The sequence below is a fragment of the Rhagoletis zephyria genome, unplaced genomic scaffold (assembly GCF_001687245.7).
Source record: "Rhagoletis zephyria isolate East Lansing unplaced genomic scaffold, Rhagoletis_zephyria_1.1 Rzeph_scaffold_00977, whole genome shotgun sequence".
Classification (NCBI taxonomy): Eukaryota; Metazoa; Arthropoda; class Insecta; order Diptera; family Tephritidae; genus Rhagoletis; species Rhagoletis zephyria.
Genome location: NW_016158061.1, coordinates 109,314 through 134,689, shown reverse-complemented (window position 1 = coordinate 134,689; position 25,376 = coordinate 109,314). Strand labels below are relative to the sequence as shown.

The following is a 25,376-nucleotide window of genomic DNA, read 5'->3' as shown; positions in this document are numbered from 1 at the left end:
ATAATAATAAATATTAGATAAACAAGAGAAAACCTTGCTAAAATGTAGAATCCTAAATTATATTTTGATCACTGTATGTGTTCCTCGATTCGAAGCATAGGCATTCAGATTAGAAAATAATAACTGTTTATGGAGAAAGTTACGATCATATTCCAACATCATTTAAAACTGGTTCATAGACATGCAATTTTAATGAGATTTAAAGGCGTCGAAATACCGAACCCCGAATACGGGACAAATACAGGGCATTAAGAGAAATACATAACATTTGGCGTCCCGTATAAAATAAATTAATTGACAGGACATTGGTAAAAAAAAGAGGACTGTCCCGTATAATACAGGACGGATGGTCACCGTACCCATAAGCCGCGGCATGAATGAGCCGTTCTGCTCAGCTAAGTGACGCAGCTGTTTATGGCAAATAAGAAGCGTAAAATGCTGAGAAGACAAACAACAAAACAAACAATTTTATTTACATACACATATAACTAAATATGTAAAATAAAACTTTAAGTTAATTCTTGATTTGTGAAAGTAAAAGTTCCAGTCGTGCTTATAACTAAGGTGGAGGTTGAAGATATTAACACCTCATTAGCGGGTGGCAATGAGAGCGCTAGGAATAAAGTAGATATGTATTTACAATATCGGTTCTAAATCTTTTTTTTTTAACTTCTATCGACGTTTCTCGAATCAAAGCAATACACTAAAAAGAAACTAAGAGCAAAAATTAAAACAAGCTTGAGTTATTGTTGTGCAAATCTGAGTGCGTTTTTGTCTCTCTGCACTCACTGCAATACTTTATTGAACGGCAATTATTTATTGAACGCTCATGAAAAATCCCCGCAATTTCGATTCACATCACTTACGTGCAAAACACGAATTAAAACAAAAAAAAAAAACCATGCTCGTTATAAAGATATTAAAGATGTACACACTTTCGTACGTGTAGCCGCACAGTGTGTAAAATTATATCTTTTTTTGTGACAAAATATAATATCCCTAGAACGAGCCCAAATATTGAAATATACATAACTTGGCATAAAAAACTCCCGTTGGCTGAAAGAATTACCTTAACATTTTAAATGACCTTTTTTCCTTCCTTGACCTTAAAAAAGTATGCAATAAAAAATTTAAACACATTTTTGTTATTTATGCGTCAAGAAATCTATTTCTCGAAAAATAATACCTCAACCTTTTTTAAAGGGTATACAATAAACCTTAGGTAAAAAAAAAATACAAAAAATAAAACTATTTACTTTTGAAGGCCACTTAAAAGGTCTGATTGAATGCAAATTTAGCTTGACCTCAGAATCGACCTTAACAAGGAAAATGCGTGATTTTTTGTCCTTTTGACTACGAACTCTTCGAAAAAAATTTTAAGTCGATTTTTTTCGAATTTTGTGACCATGGGTTCGCAAGAACAGCAAATATATAGTTATGTTCAACACTATTTTACTGTTTTCCGGCCAAAAAAGGGGAAAAAGTGAATGTAATTTTAAAGGTCAAGGTTATATTTTTTTATCCAACGAGACTAAATTTTTCTGAACTCTCCACTTAAAGGCTTTAAAATACCGCTCATTATTCTCGTTCTCGTTCTCGATATATAACATTTTGTCACAAAAAAATATTCTTTTCCACACGTTGAGCCATAAGTTAAAGTATGTACTTAAGTTGATATGAAGCTACTATCTAACTCGAAATGGGCGAGCAAGCGTGTGGCAATGTTGTCTTAGTTGTGCGTAAAGGCCTTTGATTTACTGGTGTTTACTGATACCTTTTCAATGAATGAAACGAATGAAGCAGCAAAGAAGGAAACGAGTAGTTCAACAATGGAGAGTTTGTTTGATAGAATGTAAAGGAGAACGAAATCATCCCTGAGAAGCTTAGTTACAATAGTATATAAATACCGCTGAGTTCTCCAGCCTCAAACAGCAATGATAAAAATCCAGTAATGCGTAAGCGCGTTAGAAAAAGTTTATGCCTAGAAATGAGGATCAAAACAAACAGGCTTTCACTGGTTACTTGGTTCCCCGCTTAGATAAGCAAGAAATTATGCAATTTCTCATGGCCAATTAAGAGGGGGGGAGGGGAAGTTTCTTTACATTCATACACGTGGCTATATGTAAACATTTTCCCTACTTAATACTGCCAGTTTGTTGTTACCAATTTAGTAATTAAATTATTCTCATTGTTTGCTTATATTATTTTTAATTTCCATACAAACAGGGTATTTTTTTTTGTATTTTCAGCAACCGTTTTTTGTTATTGCCTCCATGCAATCATTAAATTCCCATTTAAAAACTGAGTAGTTTATTTTTCGCAATCGAGTGTGATTTTTGCGATAAAATTGTCAGTTGTTTAGCCATTTATTTGTGTGCGCACCGTTAGGGGAATAACACATGAAGTTGTTTCTTGTTTTTCCTTTTTCTGCTACGCTGTCGTTTTAGCGTTGGAAGTTTTTTTTTTTTTTGTTTGAAGTTGTCACTGATAAATTTGCAAAAGACTAAACATTTCCGTAAATTTTCGAGTGTCAGTCTGTAATTTAGTCATTCGAGCAATCTGTCATTTTGTAGCTTAGACTATTGGGTTCGTTAGTGTGTCATCAAAAAACAGTTGGTGGCAATTTGATAGCGAGAATTCGATAAAAAGGTCGTTTGGCGAGTTGAAGGATTTTTGTGTTTGTTTACCATTCATTAGTTGATTGTTTTTGTTTTATTAGCGAAAAATTCGGGTTTTAATCCAGTGGATGGAGGGTTATTGGACGTATCAAATGTTAATTTGTTTTTACGAAGCTAGTTAGTAATTTTTTTCTTAACTAAATGTTGACCTAATTTGCTAATTGGCGCAAATTTTTGTTTCTCAAACTTATATATTTTAGTGCATAGTTTTAGTTGCACAGGCAAATTCATTCGTGGCCTTTAAATTGGGGAGTGATTGCAGTACTCGAATGGGTGGCTTGTTTGAAATAGCAGAAGAAAACTATTTTTTAACTGACTTCAAAAGAGGAAGAGGGATCATGGCATTATTAAAAAACAAACGGTATTCCTAAATTTCTATATAAGCATATAAACGATACTCGGATATACATAGCTTTTGACAGCGTGAACAGAATTCTATGAATATTTTTTTTTTTTGTTGGAAAGCGAATACCTGGAGGTGGTCCCATACTAATTTGATTTAATTCCGAGGATTGGATCATGAACAAAATTAAATAATGGTTTTTTCTTTACTATTTATCTCTGCGTTTTTGTGGTTTTATTGCGTGACTACAACCTCTCCTCTAATAAAAGTGCAACGCTTTTTCCAATTCATTAACCTACTAACTCGATTTCGTTTTCAATATTGCGCCCTCATATATACTTCACAACAGCTATAAAGCCGTTAATGGTTGTCTACTATTTCGTTTATGTTTTGCCAAATTTTATGCCATGTCATTTAATGTCTTAATGTTTTAACAGTTCATCATTTCGGCTGCTGTTTCTTTCCGCGCCTCATCTCCATATCTCTACGATTACAGCAATCATTCACATCATTAACTCTGCCATAGATAGATGCAGTGAAATATCAATTTATTCCTAAGTCCTCGAATTAATTTGTTAACATTTCATGAAGTGACATAAGTACTCGCATAATTGCCGGAGGCGTTTACTTCTTAGTGTAGCAAAATATAAAGTTTCAAACAATTTTCAAACATAAATAACAACAATGCCAAATGAATGACAGCTGCGTTATTGACTGAAGACCTTTGCCCCTATAGCCTCAATGCCTGCTGTATCGGATTCGGTTATAATCTTTCAGAGTAAGCAACAAATTTTTTCTGTCCGCGCTTTTCAAAATACGTACTCTATGTTTACATGAGTGTATACATATTTAAATATTTACGTGTAAATATGGCATTGAATTAAAATGCAACGCCTAAGAAAAATTGTGCGATTTGTCTCTAAACCGTTTGACACGGATTAGTCTCCATGCGGCAAGAATAGAAATTAATTGGAAAACTGTACTAAAGTATCGCAGGTGCTCTTATGTTGCTTATAAAAACAGAGCATATGAAGTTCGTGACCAGGCGTTTTATTAAAAAAAAAATACTTCGTCAAAAAATTATCTTATCACTTCATTAAGTCATTGCATACGTACCAATTAAGGATAAATATCTCACTTGACATTAAGAGATCCCAACTGACATGTTCTTTTGCGACTAACCTCTGATTCAACCCTTACCAGTCGCATTTAGGACAAAGATGTAAACCCAAATGGAAAGTCATAACAAGTTAAGAGTATTGGGGGGAAAAAAAATTTAGAGCGAAAAAAGGGACTGGATTTCCGTGGTTTCATTCAGTAAACTTCTGAAGCGTCGATACTGAGAAAGTTTGTTGCTCAGCTTCTTACGATTCCATTACAGATAGGGAAAGCGAATACCAATGCTTCTGCAAAAGGGAGTTACTGTACTGATCACCAGGCATATATATCTTTCTATATCTTTTTTTTAAATATTCATAATGTTTTGCAGTATAATAAAAAGTATAATATTCCATCCTACTTTCAACCCAAGCCCCCATTTACAAAATATTTAGAAGTTATTATGGTCCATTGACTATACGCTTACAAAAAACGCTCGCAAAGAATTGGAAAATCAGACTATAACGCTCCTCAGCCCAGGTTTAAAAACGGATACACGCCATAATAGAGAAAGAAGGATACAAGGAAGAGCTTTGATCTTATTTCCTCATCTACAATATCTTTAGAGATATCTCTAAAGTGAGTGAAGTAGTTTGTGCAGCTGTATTTTATCCGCAGCATGGGATTGAACAGCCTGACACGCTTACGGTCTGCTGCAGCAACTGAAATCTTAGCGGCCCTAACTCGACATCTAAATATTGAGGCAATAATGGCTTTATTGTCTAACTCGCTTTCTATTCGACAGTGAAGGAGTGTGATAGACAAGTCGCTTTTTGGTGGGTGCCAGGTCGTAAATGAATTGAAGTGAATGAGCAGCACATTAGGCATCTAAATACCCTTGCCTAAATTATCTACGGAGCTAGACATGGCAAGGGCATCGGAAACGAAGTCATCGAATACTTGGCGTACCTAATAGGTGCAGAAAAATTTTTTTCCAACTCGGAAACCGATTTTACCTGCAATTCTTGAAGCTGTATTCTTTACTATAACTTTCGACTGGAATTTGTTAGATCCTGCATTTTAGATGCACCCAAAAAAAAACTTCTTTTAATTGAAGAAAAACAGCAATCAAAATGAAGAAAAATGGCAACGAAACAGCACTAAAGAAGTTTTATCCTCTTTTCATGTCGCAACATTTCTTCAAAATGATAGATTACATCCACGGTTCCATATTTTCGTGTACGTCTTTACACATTCCAAAGAAAAATTACGCATTCGGGAGAATTTTTTACTCATTCGGAAGAACTTTCAACCTTAAAGTAAGGAAAGTTTTTCTTTGATCCAGAGATGGATTTTTGGTTCAGTGTGTTAATAAGTACATAGCAGAGACTGCTACGATATATAAAGTCTAACTTAAATGTAAACAACGTTGTTGCTGAGTTGGAGTGTTAAACACAATTGTTTTGGTTCTTTGTACATCGGTAAATCTATGAACAGTTATGGTAAATATTTTATTATATGTAAATATATACATATGTACATAGGAATGCGTTGAAAACATAATATCGAATATTTAGTACTCAGTGAATTGTAAGCGAATGAATGTTTATCAATCATTTGCATTTATATGAATGTGCGGCATGCAAACTGCGAAATGAAACAAAATAATAAAAAATCAAACAAAATCGTAAAAATTGCCTACACACATGCGCACATACGTATACACGTATGTGTAACAGCCTGAAACAAACGAATTTTCGAATATTTTTAATGTTTATTTCTCCCGTGCAGCGGGTGGACGCTGTCGGCTGTTAGCAGCGACGGCATCAACCGGAAACCGTACTTAAATTGAGATTTTTTATTTAAATATTTATTGCATTTCACACAATTTTCAATTTTGCACAATATTACGGTTATTACTGTTATTTCATTTACGCAATCGCTATTTTGCCGAAATAAACAATATTTCTATAGCATTTACATTTTTATTGCTGCCATCTCACTTCAATTGATGACTCGACGATCGATGCAATAAAGAAAGAAAATGTTGTGGAAAATAATTGCACTCAATGGAGGACTCTGGAATGACTACTGGCAGCGGCGTATACTTTTTTTATTGCTGCAACCAGAGGTGAAAATGTGCAGAACACACAAAAATACTATTGACCCAGGGCGAAAAAAGCTGTGTGTATATTGAATATTAGGATAAAATACTCATAGATAAACAAAACAGCTTTAAAAATTATTGCTGCTTGTCTGTGGCTTAGCGAATTATTTATTGGCCAATTAAAAATGGCGTGTGCTAAAAGTTTTTATGGCACTTTACTTGAGCAACAAATATTAAGTAAATGAAAAAAGGAAGATAAAAGGCCTTGTTATTATAAAACTTAAATTAACGCCACTGCCTTCTAATATTCTGGCGTATTTAAGTTATGGCTTGGGCTGAATTAATAACTTTTTCTGCCATGAACCGTTACTTTGTTGAATTAAAATTTTTGTTTAAAAAAAGAATGTCTGCTGTGCATTTATTTAATGTCTTATTCGCGATTCAGATTTTATATTGTGAAAGCACGATACGAAATCTTGCAGGTTTCTAAATATCTCAATATTCCTCCGAAAAATTCGTCTTAACTACAACGATAATAAACAATACGTTTATCACATAAATAGTCTGTTCTGATAGCAGTCCGGTTTACAGGATTTAGTCAGAACTTACAGAAAGTCGTTCCTATTGACATAAAACCTGTAAGTGGGAACACTTTTGAGAGAGTAACTGAGCGACTGTTCCTAGTCAGAAGTTACAGGATTTAGTCCGGAGTTTTTTTCCTGTAAGTTCATGAAAACAAACAAAAACAGAAAGCGGCGAAAGCAAAGAACCTTATATTTGTAAAAAAATGGAAGTAAACAACGAAATATTTGAATATGTATAGATTTTATTAAATAGTTAGTGATATTTCAGCCAAATCAGTGTTGTACCAATGACATGTAAACAAACCGACTGGCGTTTTTACAGGAAATAGTGCTTTTTGCGTTCCCGTGCACTTCTGCATCTGTTCTCCTTTTACTCTCATTTGAGAGCGTAAAATTGTAGTTTGACAGTTCCACAGGTTTTAGTCCGAAGTTCAAAGGAACAGACTAAATATGTGTCAAGAGGTACATTACAAAGCGAAATTCCTTTCACACTCCTATGGGACCTAATATTTTGAAGAGGGCTGCCACCTGTTTGAAAGGTCTAACTCAATTAACTAATACAAAAAGTATATGAAATATAAAAATACCGTAGTCAAATTAAGGAATTTTAAGAAGTCTTTAGTTTGACCATTTGAAATTTTCGAAGAGGGTTGTCGCGTGTTTAAAAAGATACATTAAAATTATATATTTATATAGGAGGGTTGCCTTTAGTTCGAAAAATAAAATTCAAATTTATTCATCAGTTTATTGAAATACATGTGTATCATAATGTCAGATGAAAGACATTTAAGAAGATCTTAGTTTAGGAATACTTTTGAAAAAGAGTTTCCTGTAGATGTGTGGTAAAGTTTTAATTTTTTTTTTAATTAACTTTTTTCATCGGTATAGGGGATTTTTTGTCGGCCGCTGTGGTGTAGTGGTAAGCAGTGCGCGCTTTCACTCACCAGCACCTGGGTTCAAGCCCGGGTCAAAGCAACATCGGAAAAAATTTAGAAAAAGGTTTTTCTTAACAGCGGTCGTCCCTCGGCAGGCAATGGCAAACCTCCGAGTGTATTTCTGCCATGAAAAACAGCTTCACAAAAAAATACAATCGCCGTTCGGAGTCGGCGTAAAACTGTAGGTCCCTTCGCTTTGTGTGACAATATCAAGGTGCACGCCACAAGTTGGAGGAGAAGCTCGGCCAAACACTAACATATGTGTGTGTGTGATTTGAAATTTGAAGAAATTAAAAACATGCACTATGCCAGACTGCTCTTCACTAGCACTCGGATCTCTTATAACTCTGACTAAGTTTAGGAACATTTTTTAAGTTTTGGGCGTTTTAACGCCATGCGGGTTCTCTAGTTGTATATAAGCTGTCAACTTTTTTTTAGAATAAACGTGCTTGTGGCCGTATGTATGTAAATACTGAAGCTTAAAGTTTTACATTTCTAGTGGCGTTGTCTACTTATGTATGTATGTATTTGTAAAAGCGTAGTCTACATAAGAGTAGTTTCATTTACCAATTTAATGAGGCTCAAAGGTTGAACTAATTAGCGAATGAAACATATCGTTCGCGTTTGTTAAAAATGAAAATCAAAGTTAAAGTTACGCGTCAAAGTAAGAGCCTTCGGCATGAAATGCGCGAAACCGTAATTGAGAACTTTTTCGCCATTGACGAAGGAAAATACATTCATACAATTACAAAGCTTGTGAATAAGGATACTACATAACTACATATGTTTGTATGTTTATCAGAAAATAATGTATCAGTAATGGCTAATTCAAAATATGCTCACAAAACAAGGACAATCCGTGCTTTGGGCCTCAGGATACTGTGTTTGTTGGTAATTGAAAAAACGCATAAGTAAGAAATTGATTCCAGGCCTTGTAAGACCCTAAAGCAGGGATCATACGAGGTGTATGTACATTTGTAAATATTTGTAAATTTTCTCCGTAACCTAGTGGTATTGTTTGGAATGTTGTTATTGAGCTGAACTCATTCTTGATGAAAGTTTTTACGAAGACAACAGCACTCTGTGACCGCCAAATGTACAAATGTACAAATCGTGTGATCCCTGCTTAAGTCTGCGTATGTACTGAACTCAAGTACATGTAAAAAGATAAATATGTGTGACCGTATGTTCTCTGTACTTATAGAAAACGAGACTCTTAGTCAAAATCCTTTCAGGTTACGCATACGCCCCAGCAGGCATAATTGTACTCCAGAGGCGACATGAGAGAGCTGCCGTTGTTCTACATGTGAGTGTCGGGAATTAAAAATAATAATTCTTACTTATAATAAGGGAATGAGAAAATGGAACATAATTGCATATAACGCGCTTTTAAAACACTCCTTTGACAAGTGGAACAAAAATGGCGGCAGTTACTGAAAGCCAGCCCAGGCTGTGACGGCGAAGTTGCGGCCGGGGCGGAAGAAATAGTCAGAATGAATGGAAATCAAGTTAATTATGGTTCTCTTCATGTACAAAATTGACAGCGCGTTTGTGTGAATGTTTGTGTGTGTGTGTGTGTGTGTGTGTGTGTATGTATGTGTGTGTATGTGTGTGTGTGTGTGTGTGTCTGTGAACCTGCATAATCATATTAATTCGTCTGTGCGCTGAATATTTAATATAACGGTTATAAGTAAGCATGCAAATTGAAATTGAAAATGTTTTTTTTTTTTTGTTGCTTCGAGCGCATTGAAGTTTACATAGTATCATTTCATTGTTTACACCAAAATGCAAATACATAATTAATTTTCATTAATTAGTATTTAAATGTTGGTAAATACATTGCGCATACACGCGCCTACAGTTGTATGTATGTATGTATTTAAGTATATTAACGTTTCAAATTTACAAAAATTAGTAGAGTGGCAAATTAAACTAAAATGTTATGAAATAAAATTCATCTAAAGCGGGCGCTTATTATCAGCTAAATACATTCAGCATTATGTAAATATATTTGCTTAAATGTTATTCAACTCTTTTGCCATTAATCGTTTAGAATGCTGCTGTTGGTGTTGTAGTTGTACCGATTGCGTAAAATGTTGCTCTATTTATGTAGATATAATTTGTTGTGCCGAGTGAGCAGTGACTGGTTGGTTAAACTGTGATTTCTGTTATGTATTTTAGATAATTAGTGCGCATTGAGAGAATTGCCAAAACTAATTTGTTTAAACGGTGAAATATTTAATTACAACTATTTGCTTGTGCGTATGCGGGTGCGTGTCGGCATTTATTTGTGTAGATACATTTGGATTTACATATATTTCAATTTAGATTGAAACAAATCAACGGATTATCGCTCGCAGCTTTGACAGTACAGTTAAATGTATAGGGTGATTCGTGATGATGTAGATCTTTTACAGCAATTATTTGTGATACGTTAATGTTGCTTTCATTATTTTGTTTTTATCAGGCAATTGGTACTACGGTAGGGCTACCAGACGGCGTGGTTTCCTGGTTCTCATTGTATTCCCGTTTAGGCCGCTCTCCCCATCCGTTTGCTTCCGTTTTTTTCGTTTGCGGGAACATTTTTCACAATACATTTTGTTCTTGTGCAGAACTAAACCAAAACCTACCTACGAATTGTTCCACAAAACTACATTTTTTATAATGAATATCAGAATTTACTCCAAAATAATGAAACGCCGGAACCACAGCAACTGTACTTACAAGGAATATATAGACACCATATTCACTTGTATCTTCGATTTTGATTTGGGTTATAAGGATGCCGGTGGATGGGTTCAGGCTTATGGCAGCCCTTTACTACCGGCTTTGTCAAATTTAGTGATGGAGCCATACTTATTTAAAATGTGCGTAAAAATGATTCAAATGTTCTATGAAAATGCACATTCTGAAAGAAATACATTTCGCACTTTGCGCGATTTTTTCGGTCAACATAACTAGTCATCTAACAATCAGCCGTTGTTGCGTTTTATATATGTATCAAAGATAATCTGCGTTCCTAATAAATCACCCTGTATGCATTGGCAAAGTGTTACGTTAATAAATATGTAATTAAGACTGGGTGTAGCTAAATGTTAGAACTAGTAAACAATCATGGCCTCTTACGCCTTCTATTTTCTCTCTCGTCATGACTCGGCTACACTTCAAATCATTAAAATCATCAAAACTAATTTTGCTTATTTGCTATGCAGAGCAAATACGCTTTGCCGATGAACCGTTTGCACATTTTAATGAAGTTCAAGTAAATATCTGGGGAACATGTATTCGCTTCAGCAGCAACGCAATTGATGTTTATCGTAATTAGTAATATATATGTATGTAAGTGATTTCTTTTTGTAGTCGGGCAATCATTACGAAAACGCACACAAATCTAGGTAAATACTTGGGAATTGTTAAAAGCAAGAAATTTTTGCTCACTGATCTTGCAGCAGCATACATATTCCCCAAAGAGTTTTGGGGAATGCTACTAGAGTGACAGTCCTTGGCCAGATATACATCTGGATGGTTACGGTTACGTAGCCCCGACTGTCGTGGGAATTCCCATGTTAAAGCCCGATTTAAACCTGTATATTTAGCGTTCAATTAATAAAGAAATCAGGATTTTAGCCGAAATTTCCAGGCGGACACTTTTAGAATTTCGCGTGCTTTAGGTTAGGTTAGATTGGAATAGTTGGAGAATAAAACCTCTCAATACATCTTGATTTGGAATAAAACGTGTTGTAAATTTGTTATATGTACTTCTACATATCGACCCCTTTGCCCAAAATTATCGTAGATATGTTACATTTTCCACGAAATTCATTTTTTGATGTAACTTTTTTTACACCCCATAACGCATCACCTGTTCCAATATTACGGCTTAAATCCCAATAGCTACCCCAAATATTGACTGTAAATTTTATCGTATGTGATAATAAATTCTTTCTTGTGCGCGAAAGTATCATACGTGCTAAGAAATTAGAACGTGAAGACTTTTCTACAAAAAAATGTGCTAGCCAAACAGTAATATACGATAATTTTGCGCAAAGGGGTCGATATATTCTTGCAACGGCAATAGTCCAGTGCACTGTGCTTGCGAATTCGTCAGTCTCACTACCCCGTCAAATCCCAATATCTACGCCATTCAGTAAGGCACTTTACACTGTCTATGAGAGCTTAAAACTCTCACAGCTGATTTTAGGACATTTGTGAGCGTTCGAAGATTTCTGATCACTGTGGATTTCATTGGTATAGGCACCCAACTACATAAATAAAATAATTATCCAGTATACTCTCTTGGGACAGGATCCACCTGATATAATTTTAGTTGACGTAACTTATCTCTTTTCTCAGTATATAGGTATGTGTATAATTTTTGCTTTCAATATTTACACTACTTACATACTGACATACATCCGTTATTTCTTTACAGATTTTTGCATTTATTCATAAGATCGCCAAAAGCAACATTTATTTTCGTTTACAATACCATTGAAAAGAATCGGCTCGGGTAAGTTTCTGCTCGTACAATCATGGGTGTGTTCAGAAATGCATCAAGCCAAAGCATCATACGCATTTATTTCTAAACTATAATTGATGGAAATATCCAATATGCGCAACCACGGCTAAATGCCCAATTGGAACCTAGTTGCGTAATTAAGGCACTTCCATCAATTATAGTTTAGAAGTACAAGAGGCTGATGCCTTCGCTTGATGCATTTCTGAACGCACCCCTTTTTCTTTCTTATTCCCGAGTACGCTCGCTAAATAAACAATGAATTATGTAATAAACATACATATCGATGGTACTCTGCAAAAGCGACTCACTCAAAATTCCCTGTATTAAAGTTATAGGCCTCTATTATGAGTTACATTCGATCTTCGGCTGTGGTCGAAAGTGCTGATCGAACGAATTTTAATTTGATATTATGACTCTCATACGATGAAGAATAGCGCTGTGAATTTTATACATTTAGGTTGTTCGCAATATTATATTTTCCATTAATGAGAAGCTTTGTTTACAAATCGAGCAAACTAAATAGTGTGCATGTACATATTTATGTAAATTTGTCCAAATTAAAATGAAGTTAAAAAGAGAGCGAGTTTATAAAAATGTGGTAAAAATTAGTACAGCGGAGTTCTGGTTCGACGATTCATCAGCAGATGAGAGCATAGTAAACTGGCCAGGAGTAGAAAAGGTTTAAGTGGAGCCGAATATTCGAATATATTTTTACATAAGAATCAGCCTCATTGCGTAAGTCGTAAATTAGGCTGAATTGTACGACTCGACAACATTAGCATTGTGTACTGTCGTGCTGAAATAAGTAAACGACGAAATTTGTCGAAAACTATGCAGTGCTGCCAAGTTCTTCCGTTTTAATACACTAGTCGAGTGGAAATTTTAAGCAATGACGCTAAATTTTCGATACGATTCGACTCTCGAAAAACGACTTGCATTCGGCACGACTCTCGCAATGAGGCTGAATATATTTAGGAAATTCGTCTACATATTTATTAGAAACTTCCGACTGTCTAAAGAAGCGTTTGTAGCGTTTTTTCATTATTTTCCTACACTTGGCTACGGCATCGAAAGCAAAATTTTGTTTGACAGAAAATTCGATATTCAACGAAATTTTCGACTCGGATGCATAGCTCATAATACGAATTTCATAGTTGATCTTCGCTCTTCGATAACCAGCGAAGTTCGAAAATCGAATGCAACTTATAATAAGGGTAAAGTTCATCACCAAGCCTTTATTTAGAAGAAAAGAATTTAGAAACAGCAAAAAAATTACCTGACACTAATACTTGGTAGATCAGCCTTAATTTTTAATAATTGCCTCAGCTTTTCTAGATCACTGCCAGGTGTCGAATTCACGTATAAGTTTTGAGTTGCCTCTGTATGAAACACTACCGGTTTTCAGGATTTTAGCTTGGTTGCGATGGAAGGGTGACTTTTGGCCATTTAAAGAATATTTGTTTGAAGGACAAACTTTATATACTCAATAATAAACAGTCAACTAGTAAAATGATCAAATAATTCTTATCGTAACGTATGCTAAAAGCCGTTTTTGATGCTTAACGAGTACTGTAACAGTTAACGTCAGAACTTTTGGTTCTGGGTTGTTTGCTGAAAAAAAACTTGATTTAATTATGTGAAAGAAAAGTTTGAGATACCATCATGCAATTGCTATGCGTTAATATAATTGAATATTTGCGTTGTCCTGTCTCCACTTAATTTAACTGTATTTTTTACAAACTAATTAAGTAGAATTCAAAACAAATCTTAAATGATTTTGTGACGCGATTAAATTACAGTAAATTGGTTCACATCCGCAAATGTTTGCGTAGATAAATTAGCCACTTATAAACTACCCAACAGGAAAAGAAACTCGGGGACGATCAGTAACTGGTTAATGATATGCATCCCTACTTCACTGCTCCCGTATAAAGACACATAGCAGAAAAACGATATGCTCTATAAAAAGTGCCACAAAAAAAAAAAAATTAAAAATAAAAATCGTCGCAATTTTTAGTTGAAGCTTGCACTTGATCAGACTAAATTTATATGGGCTATTAAACTGTATTGATGAAAATTTGTTGAATTTTGCAAGTGATGAATAAAATTATGTGATATATTTTTTATATTTAGTCAAATGCGGGCAAGAAATATAATTTTTCATGCAATTATTGATATGAAATATTAATTTATCTCTCGTTAGTATGTTAATTTAGTGGCCAAAGTATTCGCTGTCAAACGTCCATGTCAAAGCCAACACGAAAGATCTATGTGAACCGGCCTTAACTGCCGTCCCTAAATTGGAGCGCTAGGCGTTGCGTTTTCCAACGCTATACCCAAACAACGCTGCTTAATATTTGACGTTTTCTCATTTCCTCCCGTTTCTTCCTTAACTATTTTGTCCCTCTCTCTTTCTTTCTGTCCCCTGCACCCAACTTCAGAACATAGCGCCCTGTCAAAAATGAAAATACCATTTGCTCGGCGCTAGCATCACGTTATTGTAGGATGTTTCATGCAAATTGTATGGGTATGAGGATTTTGGACAGTACTTCGGCGCTTGACGCGCCAAATTTAGGGCCGCCAGTAAGTGTAAGGTTGCGTCTCGAAATACGTTTTACTCCTTTTTTCTTCTGGTGTTTCTAGCAGGGAAACTCTATACCACAACTTATTTTTCGCTTGCGTGCGCTTTTTACGTCTACGCACTTACATACTCTTTGTTTAAAAATTTTTTTTTAAGCTTGAGCATCCGTTATTCTGTCGTACGTGAAATCAATGAATGAGAAAGTAGCACTGAAAAATGCTAGTTAATCGAATATTACAATTTGCAAAAAAAAAAAAATTTACATATCAATAATGAAAATACATAATAAATGAGCCAAATTATAAAAAATGTGTGTAATTCAAAATTAATTAATTAAGTCTCATACATACTTTCGCACGAATAAACACACACACTGGCACACATGTTTGCATAAAATACTCGTCGGTGGCTCTGTGATGTAGTGAATTGTGAAGAGTTCAACAATGCGAGTTCAGTTCGTGGCTGAGTTGCAGGTCGGGCAAGCTCGGGCAACAAGTGGAAAATTAAATTTAAATATGACAATTAAATAAAAGACCACAACACACTTGGACACGTAGCATTGTCCGCTAGTTTTTACATAAGTATTGTCATTGTTGTAAGTGTGTGGGTTTACGCTTATTTTTCGATTACTTATTTGTAATGGCCTTTAATTAGCGAATTTAAATTCATTTTTGCTACACCGATTTTAAATACTACGTTTTTGTTTCGGGTACTTTAAAAGTCACACATTCTGGCCTCATTGAGGTTTCACTGAGGTGGGCAATGTGACGGTAAGTTCCAAGGATATAATGCGACTCTGTATAGAGTAGACCAGAACAGTTTTTAAAGTTTTGATTGATTTCATCCTTCGAAGGTATTTTTTACCTTCGATATAGATATCAGATACTAACCCTATGCCAGTTTTGGAGGCATCTGTAAAAATTTGAAAATGTATGAAAAGTCCAGGCTTGTCGGTGGTTTTAAAGCATCACTCAGCATCTGGCAACTGAACATTGTAGACCCCGCTCAGAAAAGGTAATAGTGGCGCATTATACGGGGGCTTTGGAAAGAGATAGAAGTTCGTTCTAGTTTTGGTTGAGTCAATGGAAAACCCATTCCCAAACATGTAAAAAATAATTCTTTATGGGAGAAGGTTTTTCCTATAGCCAACATAATCCGACAAAATTTTGGCACTGCCTTTCCTAGGTATGGAAATAACCGCAATAACTGGATTTCCTAGGCTTCTTCAAAACCTGTTCATAAATAAGTTTTTCTTTTGTCTTCGAAGAACAAAGTTATGGGTATCGGAAAAAATTTAAAAGCCGTTGAAATTTTTTTTTTCGAGCAGAGCACAATCGACGATTTTGGTCTTTGGTGTGATCACCATTAGCTAGTTCGTCGAAATTGAAAAACAACTAAGACTGAAGAAAGCCTTTCCGATGAGCTATAAATTTATTTGCAAAGTCTGGCAAGTCGGTTTATTGAAAACCCTCTAGAAATATGGGCCGATTACAAAATGCAGTTTCCGAAATAGTGCAATATAGTGTACAAATACTTGACCATAAATAGTAGTCATTTCCGTGCCTTCTGAAAGGTTTTTTTCAAATGTGAAAAGCAAATATTTAAACACATCTATTTAACTTAATTATGATCCGATCGAAATCAAGCAATTAATTAGCAACTGTCGACTATTTTATGTTTTTATGTAATGCGATTTTAGTTCGATAGCGCTCTTTTAGTTAGGTGACGTAATAAAACCCAAAAACAATGACTTGTATGAAAATCACGATATCATCCTCATTTCAATAGAATTATTAAAGCTTTTGACATTTATTATTGTGCTGTGCACTCTTGCAGCTGCATTATTTATTATTGTTAATTGTTTTTTTTTGTTGTTGCTGTTTTCATACTTCAATATTCTTATGCAATTTCGTGTATGTTCGTGTTGTGGTTTCGCCTGATTGTAGCGTGCATTACATGGCATTCTCCAATAAAGAAGTTAACATTGATTAACAAATTGATAATTGTGATTGTGTTTGTGTTACAACGCTATAAAAAGTGCTTCTGAAAATTTGATGCCAGTAATACTAAGAATGAAGAAAAAATCGGGGACTTCCACTGAATTTCCTCTTTCATTTGGTACCCATATTGATATTCTACATATGTACCTTGCACGGAATTTTTAAAATAATATTTTGAATTAATGATAGCTTTAAATTTCAAAGTCCTTTGAGAAAAATCCTGACTTCGGATAGAAAAACTAAAATCGCAAAATTGTTTCGGGCATTTTGAAATTTTTTGGTTTTTGTTGCATGCTGTGTTATTAGATTATTCAGTGAAATGTGGCTGATATACATAAATACTTGAACTTCAATGCCCATTAATAAACTTATCTCCTAAATCAGTAACATTAATTAGAATGCTGGCACGTACATAAATACGTACAAATATATGTAAGTACATATGTACACGCGCTCATAATTTTATGAATGTATGTGGGTACTTTTTGTAGAAATTGTTGTCAGTGCTGATAAGAAAGTCATAAATGCTAATGCAAAGTTAGCAAAAGCTCAATCACAGGCAGTGCACGGACGTCCAGAAAAATAATAGTAGTAGATTTTACATACAAAAGATGGCACAAATTTGTAGTTTTTTTGTATCTATATTAGATAGTTTTTAAAACTGGGCCCGAATCATGGCATTCGTGATCGAATGAAACTCGATTGGAATGGAATGAAATGAAATGACAGCTGTATTCTCTCAAATACCTTTTAAATTGAAAAATCGAGCTCACAACCAAATGCCGTAATCTCTCAAACAAAACAAAAAAAAAAACAAAAGCGATTCGAATTTGATTCCATCACGAATGCAGTAATTTAGGCCCTGTATTCATTTANTTAATAGTGGTAGATTTTACATACAAAAGATGGTAGAAATTGGTAGTTTTTTTTGTATCTATATTAGATAGTTTTTAAAACTGGGCCCGAATCATGGCATTCGTGATCGAATGAAACTCGATTCGAATCGAAAGAAATAAAATGACAGCTGTATTCTCTCAAATACCTTTTAAATTGAAAAATCGAGACAACAACCATGTNAAAAAGGGGCTCAAGCTATTTTCTCCACTTAAACAAATTTTTTGACTAAAAAACTTATTGCAAACGTAAAATAACGGAAAAGATTGGTAGATTCTCAGCCTATGTTAATAAAAATGGTTGAAAANGAAAAGGGGCTCAAGCTATTATCTCCACTTAAAAAATTTTTTGACTAAAAAACTAATTGCAAACGTAAAATAACGGAAAAGATTGGTAGATTCTCAGCCTATGTTAATAAAAATGGTTGAAAATAAAATACAAATAAAAAGTTGTAAAGTCCGTGCACTGATCACAGGGCTTAATGGAAAGCAGTTACCCAGTTAACGAAAGTTTACAACATTATCGAATCTGTAATATTCCTAAAGTTTAATTAATATTTTTGCAGTTTTTCACTGGATTTTACATCAATGTAGTCGGGATTTCATTTAAAATTTTACACTACTACCTTATGTCGTGTATTTTAAGATCTTAACTACCCCTAGATGAACAAACAGATAGATTGAAAGGCTAATTAAAAACATGTGTAAATCCCTGCTTATGGTGATATAAGAAGGAAGACCTCCGATCACATTTTCTACGTGTTCCTAGAAGAAATAACCTTACCTTTAATAAACCCTTCCCTACAAAAGATCATTAAGGTTTGTTTGGCTATCTGCTCTAAGGTTAGATGGTGGAGCTCCAGTTCGAGAACTACCACAGCGCCGCTGTCGGCCATGTTGGCATCGCTCCTGTTTAGTGAGCGACTAACTCACTTTGGCTAAGGAGATTCACGAAAAATCATCACTTCTATCGAAGCGCATTTTCATCTCGGCGGCTTTGTTAACCAGCAAACCGTTATCGTTGGGAAGCCAAAGCATCCTTAGGAGGTGACAGTTTGCTGCGGATTTTAGAGCGGAAGCATCGGTGGCCCCTTTTTCTTTGAAAATGCTGCTAGAAACACCATTTCATTAAGCGGTGAACGCTACAGAGGCATGATACACGACTTTTGTGGCCAGAAATTGAAGATATGGACTTGGACGATTTTTGGTTTCAGCAAGATTGCGCGCCATACCAACCAGCCCATGTCACAATCGATATTTTACGCGCTAAGTTCGATAATCGTGAAATTAGTCATCTGGGCGCTATCGATTGGTCATTGCGGTCAATCGGAGCTGGGATTTGACGCTTTAATGCTTTTTTGTGGAGTGCCGCGAAGGAAAGATGTTATGCGAACAATCCATTACGGCTTCAGGCCCTTAAGCCGAATATCAAGCAAGCCATTCGCAAGATAGTGCTAGAAACTGTCATCGAGGTCTTGGAAAACAGGATGCGCTACTGTGGTACCGGATAAGGCAGTCACATCAATGAAATCGGGTTCCATAAATAATGGGAATGTTTACCGCTTCGAATAAACCATTAATAAGTCGAAAAATTTACTTGAGTTATTTTTTTTAACTTTTAAAAATAGACCACTATATTAGCCGTTCTTTATACAACTGTTTCAGCAACGTTTACTGTCAGTATAAATCCCAAATAATTCACTTCGCCGGTAACATTAATCCCTGACAAAGTAGCCAACCCACCAGTCTTCACAAATGCACCAAAATCTTCATGAGTTTATTTTTAGTTATTAAACAAACTGATTACATATATACAGACTATGTGATAATTTACAAGCCATTTTAGCTCGAATTTGACGATTTCGTTAACTTTTCTGGACTGGGTAAGTATATGTACAGATGTATGACAGTATTTACTTACATGTGAACATGTGTACATATATATGTATGTATGTATGTATGTATATGCATAAGTTCATTTGTCTGCACTAGGGTGGTCCAAATAGTAAAGTCGGAATTTGAATGCTCTCATCCCCTTGGTTTGTTCTATAATGAAAAAGAATATACCCCTAATTTTTTATTTAGAAATCACAAAATATTTAGAGGTCGCATAAATCGCTCAAAGTTTTCCATGTATTCTATATGAGAGAAAAAAAGAAATTTTCCTAGATATAGTTTGGAATTCTTGAAAATTTATATTTTTCGATCGGAAAACCCTGTTTCTCTTCAGGAGACTTCCAATAATAATAGCCAATTGCGCATGTAACGATTTTTTAAAACGTACTAAATATTTTTTATTAGTCCCCAATGCATTTTGTGAGGTTTTGGCGGGCCAATAAAATAGTGTTACAATGAAAAAATGGTTAGTTAAACAATTGGGTATTATTATTGGGAAGAAACAGGAACCATTTACATATAGAAAAAGTTTGTTTTCTCATATAAAATACATAAAAAGTTTGAGCGCTTAAAGCGAACACTAGATATTTTTTAATCTCACAAGAATTGGGGTAGAACAATCGTAGAGGGTGAGAGCATAAAAAATCCGGCTTTATTTTTTCTCATGAATTTTTGGCCACCCTAGTGTACACACATATAAGTAAGTAAGTGTATAAGTACATGGTGGCATATTGTATTGATAACTTACCCCACATTGATAAAAGGAATAAACCAAATGCTGTCATAATTTATAATTTTATTTTGCATGCACTTTTAATAATTCGTTTCTGTGCGATGGCATCAAATTCGCCAATTCACCAAATCACTTCGACTAATAAATTTTCTCCTGACCGAATTTATTTTTTTTAATTATTTCTCCTTTCTCTTCGATTTTCTCGGGTCGATTTGCACAGCTCGTTTGATTAATTTTACGGTAATTTTTTGTCAAAACAATTTTTGCCGGAACGTTTCATTTAATCTCCGTGGCAGCTATACAAAATCAAAGTAAACAGATTTCTTGTTGGCAAGAAATAATATTTGTTCGATTACGCGTTTTTTTTTTTGCGGATGTTGCTAACTTTTCGACTGCGATTTCTATTTGCTTTTCCGATTTTCCGGTTCGTTTTGGTGGTGGCCTGCGTTCTTCCGCCACTCGAATGTCTCAATTGATGATAGCCAGCCAACCCACTTCGACGTCCGTACGTACACTCGCTTCGAGCACCTTTGCGATGTGCGCTTAACTGTATAATCGCTATCTCCCAACTAACACCCTAACGTGCCGCACTCGAAGTCCGATGGCTGAGAGTTTTTTTTTTGCGATAAGTATACGAAAAAAAACTCGCAAAGAACACAAACATTGCGGCCAACAGCAACAGCAACAGCAACAATGGCGCGCTGTTGCCGGTCAGCGAATGGATGCAATAACAACACCAGCAATGATATTGGAGGTTACAAAAACAATAACAAGGCAACAGGTTTAGCAAAAACAACAGCCAAAGCAATAAAAACCAAAGTAAATAAACAAAGTTTAATGAAATTAAAATAAAATCACCGTAGCAAAGCTAGAGAGTTTTTTCCCAAGTGTGAGGAGCGCAGGCAGGGATGGCCCACGAATTTAGTGATGGATTTTTGTAATTAATACAGAAGCTTAATTTGAATTCAAATAAAAGAGCTTTGCTTGTTTAAGTTAACAGTTTTGCTTATTCTATGTCTCCCGCTGGGTTTCGAGGGCTCTCCGTCAAACTTTGCTACAGAAAAGAGCAACAATGAAAATACTAACAGTGAGACCTAAAAAATATACGTACAACAATCAATTAAAAATTATAAAATTGTAAATTAGGTCAAAAACAGATGAACGGTTTAATTTATAAGGCTAAATTTGCTACACAAATCCGGTTATGAAATGCTAGGGTTACGTTGTTCGATCATTCGCATTTTTTCCAAAACCGGGTTTCGAGTTTCAATAAAAAAAACCCGGTTCCCTATTTTGAAATTAAGAAAAATCCGAATAAGCCAGTTTTGTTTTGTATTGTTTTCTTACAGTGAAAATCTTATGTTGAGCCGAATATCATAATAAAATCATTAATAATAAAGTTTTTTTTTTAGAAAAGAGCAAAGTAAAATAAGTTCAAAAGTCTTAGGTATTTATATCAAAAGTAAAAGAAATAAAAATTAGTAAAAAATTCACGCTTGGTCTTATTTAAAATTTTTTTTTAATGCTTTATTGCATTTTTTCTGATTTTTTTTCTAAATTTTTGGAGTGCTCTTGCTGCCATAGCAGAAACCGGTTTATTCGTTAAAAATTTCGGTTTATTAGATATTTGATAAATCAAGGATATGAAAAAATCACTTAGCGCCAAATTCACAGTGCGTAGTTAACTCAGAATCGGCAGTTAACAAAATTTTTGTACTGAAAATGGCCCTTATAGATATAAAAAAATAAACCGGTGGAAACCAGTTTGGAAAAACCGAGTCCATCACTCCAGTTAGTGTCTCTTAATGCTTATGGCATTTCCGTTTTTTTTCAATTACCCTTAGTAAAGAACTTCTGTTTCTAACTGACTGATTTAAATAGTGTTCCCAAATGCATTCATAAATACACTACACAAAATTTAGACATAAACCTTCAGATAGTGGACTTATGTCGGTTTTCAATTTTTCTCTTTACCTTAAAAATGATGTACAAAAAATTGTTCGCTAAATTTTATTTGAAGCTTATTTATACCTACATAAGAACATACCATTATATGTAAGATAAGTCATTTCTGACAAAAAAGGGTTAACTTTAAACCACTGTAGGAAATAGTAATTAGGAGGTCCAAAATCCTCAACTATGACGCATAGACGTTGGCTTAGTCATTATTCCGTTGAGAATCTAAAATAACTTTATAATTGTTCCACAGTGCTTTCAAAAAATAAAAATAAAAATTCGGTATGCAAACATTAGGCTAGCACTGTTGAGTGCGGCGCTAATTGTCTCAATGCCATTGTTTTTGCACCCTCAAAAAATTATCTTTTGTTGTGGGTGTGCTTTTGAATAGCGGTTTATGTTTGTTTACTTCGTATGAGCATGCTTCCGCGATCAAAAACGGTTTTTTTTTTAATGTTGCCGAAGCTTTTTCTCTCACTTACAGTTATTGGTATCCAATTGTCTCTCCATTGTTGAAACGTGTTTATGCACTCTTGTGATTATTTGGCGCTCATTTCAGCGACTTTTCTGATTGCTACTACAAAATGTACATATGTATGTAATTTATCAATGTACCAATACTGCCGCGATATTGCGAGTACGATTGTTTCTTACGTATGTTTGTATATATGTAGATATATGTAGATATGTAAATTTGTGTAGATTAAAAAGATGGTAGTCAAAGAAATTGCTTGCAATAGTGATATGGAATATGGCATGTAAGATTAGAGGTTGTAACCAAATTTTTTTTGTCGAGTATTGAAAATTTTAAATATGACGCCATTGTTTTATCATCAATCGTTTACATAAGTAGATATGTTTGTGTCTTTTCCTATCTTTGAATCGATTTTTAATCCTGTTGTAAATGTGTTATAATTACGCATTTGACTTGGATACTCACGCTTGAGTGCGATCAGAGTTTTATCAACACCTTCTCAAGTGTATGGCTGGCTAGTCGTACCGTTAGGAAGCAAGCATAAAAATACTTCGTGCAATCAATTAAAGTGGCATTGAAAGAAAGACCACTGGCGTGAGATAAGTGGAATGTTTTTCTTTTTTTTTGTACATAAACCATTAATATTTTGAACTGATTTATTAGACCATTTGCATAGTATTACTTTAATAATTTATGAGGGAATTGGGCTTTACTACTTCTATTGTTTTTTACCAAGTGCATACGTACGTTCGTTAGTTACGGCTTTTTTGCATTCAGAGGCGCTGTACGATAGGGCTGCTCTATATTAGGGTAACGATAAGCATCTTTCACAATAAAAAATAAGTCGCTACTGTTATTCCATTAGAATTGTAAAATCTTTTTTGTTTTTTTTTTTAAATCAAATTGGTTGAGACTTTTTCCAATTCTATCAACGCAATCATAATAACGAGATTTTTGGAGGTAATTTTAAATCGGTCCAGCTCATATAAATCTCAATATTTTTGCGAAACATTTTGGCGGAAGTCTTACAGCATAATAAATATAACTCTGGTGAAAAAACCTAAATTTTTTTTTGGTGAGGCAACTTATTTACATACATATATGTACATATGTATCTAAGTATGCAGTTAGTTAGAAGTCTTCTGTATTTTAAAAACGTCAATCAAACAAAAGCAAAAATGAGGTATATTTATTTAAAATACTCTTTTGTATGCAGCTTTTTTTCCGCTTATCAGTTGAAAAAGTGGTAAGTAGACCACGAAGAGTTCTTACTTTGCTTTGCATTAATGTGATGGAATTTTGTGTTGGTACTTTTTCAATTGATATGAAAAGGGGATTTTTTCAAAAGCCAACAAAAAAAAAAAATTTTTGGTTTTACTAGTGTGCCACTTTTTCACATTGCACTTTCATGCTTAACTGGAAACACGCGAGTAGTAGATTCGCTGGAAATTTCGATAAACTGCAGCCATGTCAAAATCATAACCGACAAATTTTTTTGCTGTTTTTCGTAGTATTTGTGTTCCGTAGTTTGAGTTCAAAGAAAAATCTCATCATGGCGATGCTGTTTCATTTAAATGTAAAAAAAACACCACAAAAGTGGTTGCATTTTCGGGGAAACACCCAGCATATGGACTTGATCACGAATGCTTTAATAAAAAGAAAGACATTATTGGACTTTTGTTTCTCGTATTGCTTCCGTAAATTAAAATTGTTTACATTACACTCGTTCGAAAACTAGCAACTGAGTTTTCTAAAATGTATCCTCAGACTCTACATTTTGGGGGTTTCTAAGGTTTTGAGTGAAGCCCTACAAATTTCAAAATTATAACGGAATGTTGAAAATTTCGTGCTATTAAAACAAAAAAGTCATGTGCAAACCGGGTATTATTTGATGATCAAGATTCTCTTTTAAATTTAATATCCATCGGTTTGCTTTCGTGAAACTAGCTATTAATGGCACACAATATTCCTGTTTTTATGTTAATAAAAAATGCTCCTAACTTTGCTTCCACACTAAGTTTGACACTCAATTATTTCAATTTAATGACCAGTGGCAATTCGGTAATATTCCGAATCGGTGTAAGTCTTTTACTGTGCATTTTCATATTTTTAGTTTAAATTCAACGCTTGTAATAAACGCTGGACTGTAGTATTTGGTACTGAAACTGGATAAGCAATTCTAAACGCATTTGACACAGTATACATACACATACACATACACAGAATCTGTGTGAACATTTTCAATTAAACCCAAGTCTCAAATAAAATTAAAAACAAGAGACTGAAAAAAATAATATTTTGGAAAAATTTGCTATTCTTTTAATTCTTGTACAAAGTTCGAAATTTGGCGAAACTTTCATAAAAAAATAAACATAAAATAAAAGAAAAAAGCCTGTTAAAAGGTCCCTACCGAAAATCCGCTTTTTTAGAATTTTGATTGGTAATAGCAAAAATCTTGTTCACTGTGCTCTAAAAGCAATCTGTGTGAAATATGACAATTTTTGATCAATATCTTAGGCCCGCCCAAGGCCATCAAAGTTTAATATGGCCAAAAAATAAAAATTAATAAATAAATTAA

At 34.4% G+C, this 25,376-nt stretch overlaps 2 protein-coding genes across 2 annotated transcripts in view; one reads left to right on the top strand and one right to left on the bottom strand.

Moving 5' to 3' along the window:
• Positions 1 to 21,149, bottom strand: part of LOC108362288 (peptidoglycan-recognition protein LB-like) — a 28,419-nt gene extending 7,270 nt beyond the window's left edge. The window contains exon 1 of the mRNA XM_017615216.1: positions 20,383 to 21,149. Within this exon, the coding sequence (XP_017470705.1) occupies positions 20,383 to 20,419 (37 nt within the window). The 5' untranslated portion in view covers positions 20,420 to 21,149. The remainder of the gene's footprint in view (positions 1 to 20,382) is intronic.
• Positions 12,082 to 25,376, top strand: part of LOC108362286 (trichoplein keratin filament-binding protein) — a 48,235-nt gene continuing 34,940 nt past the window's right edge. The window contains exons 1-2 of the mRNA XM_017615213.1: positions 12,082 to 12,105; positions 12,178 to 12,255. The gene's annotated coding sequence lies outside the window, so the exon portion shown is untranslated. The remainder of the gene's footprint in view (positions 12,106 to 12,177; positions 12,256 to 25,376) is intronic.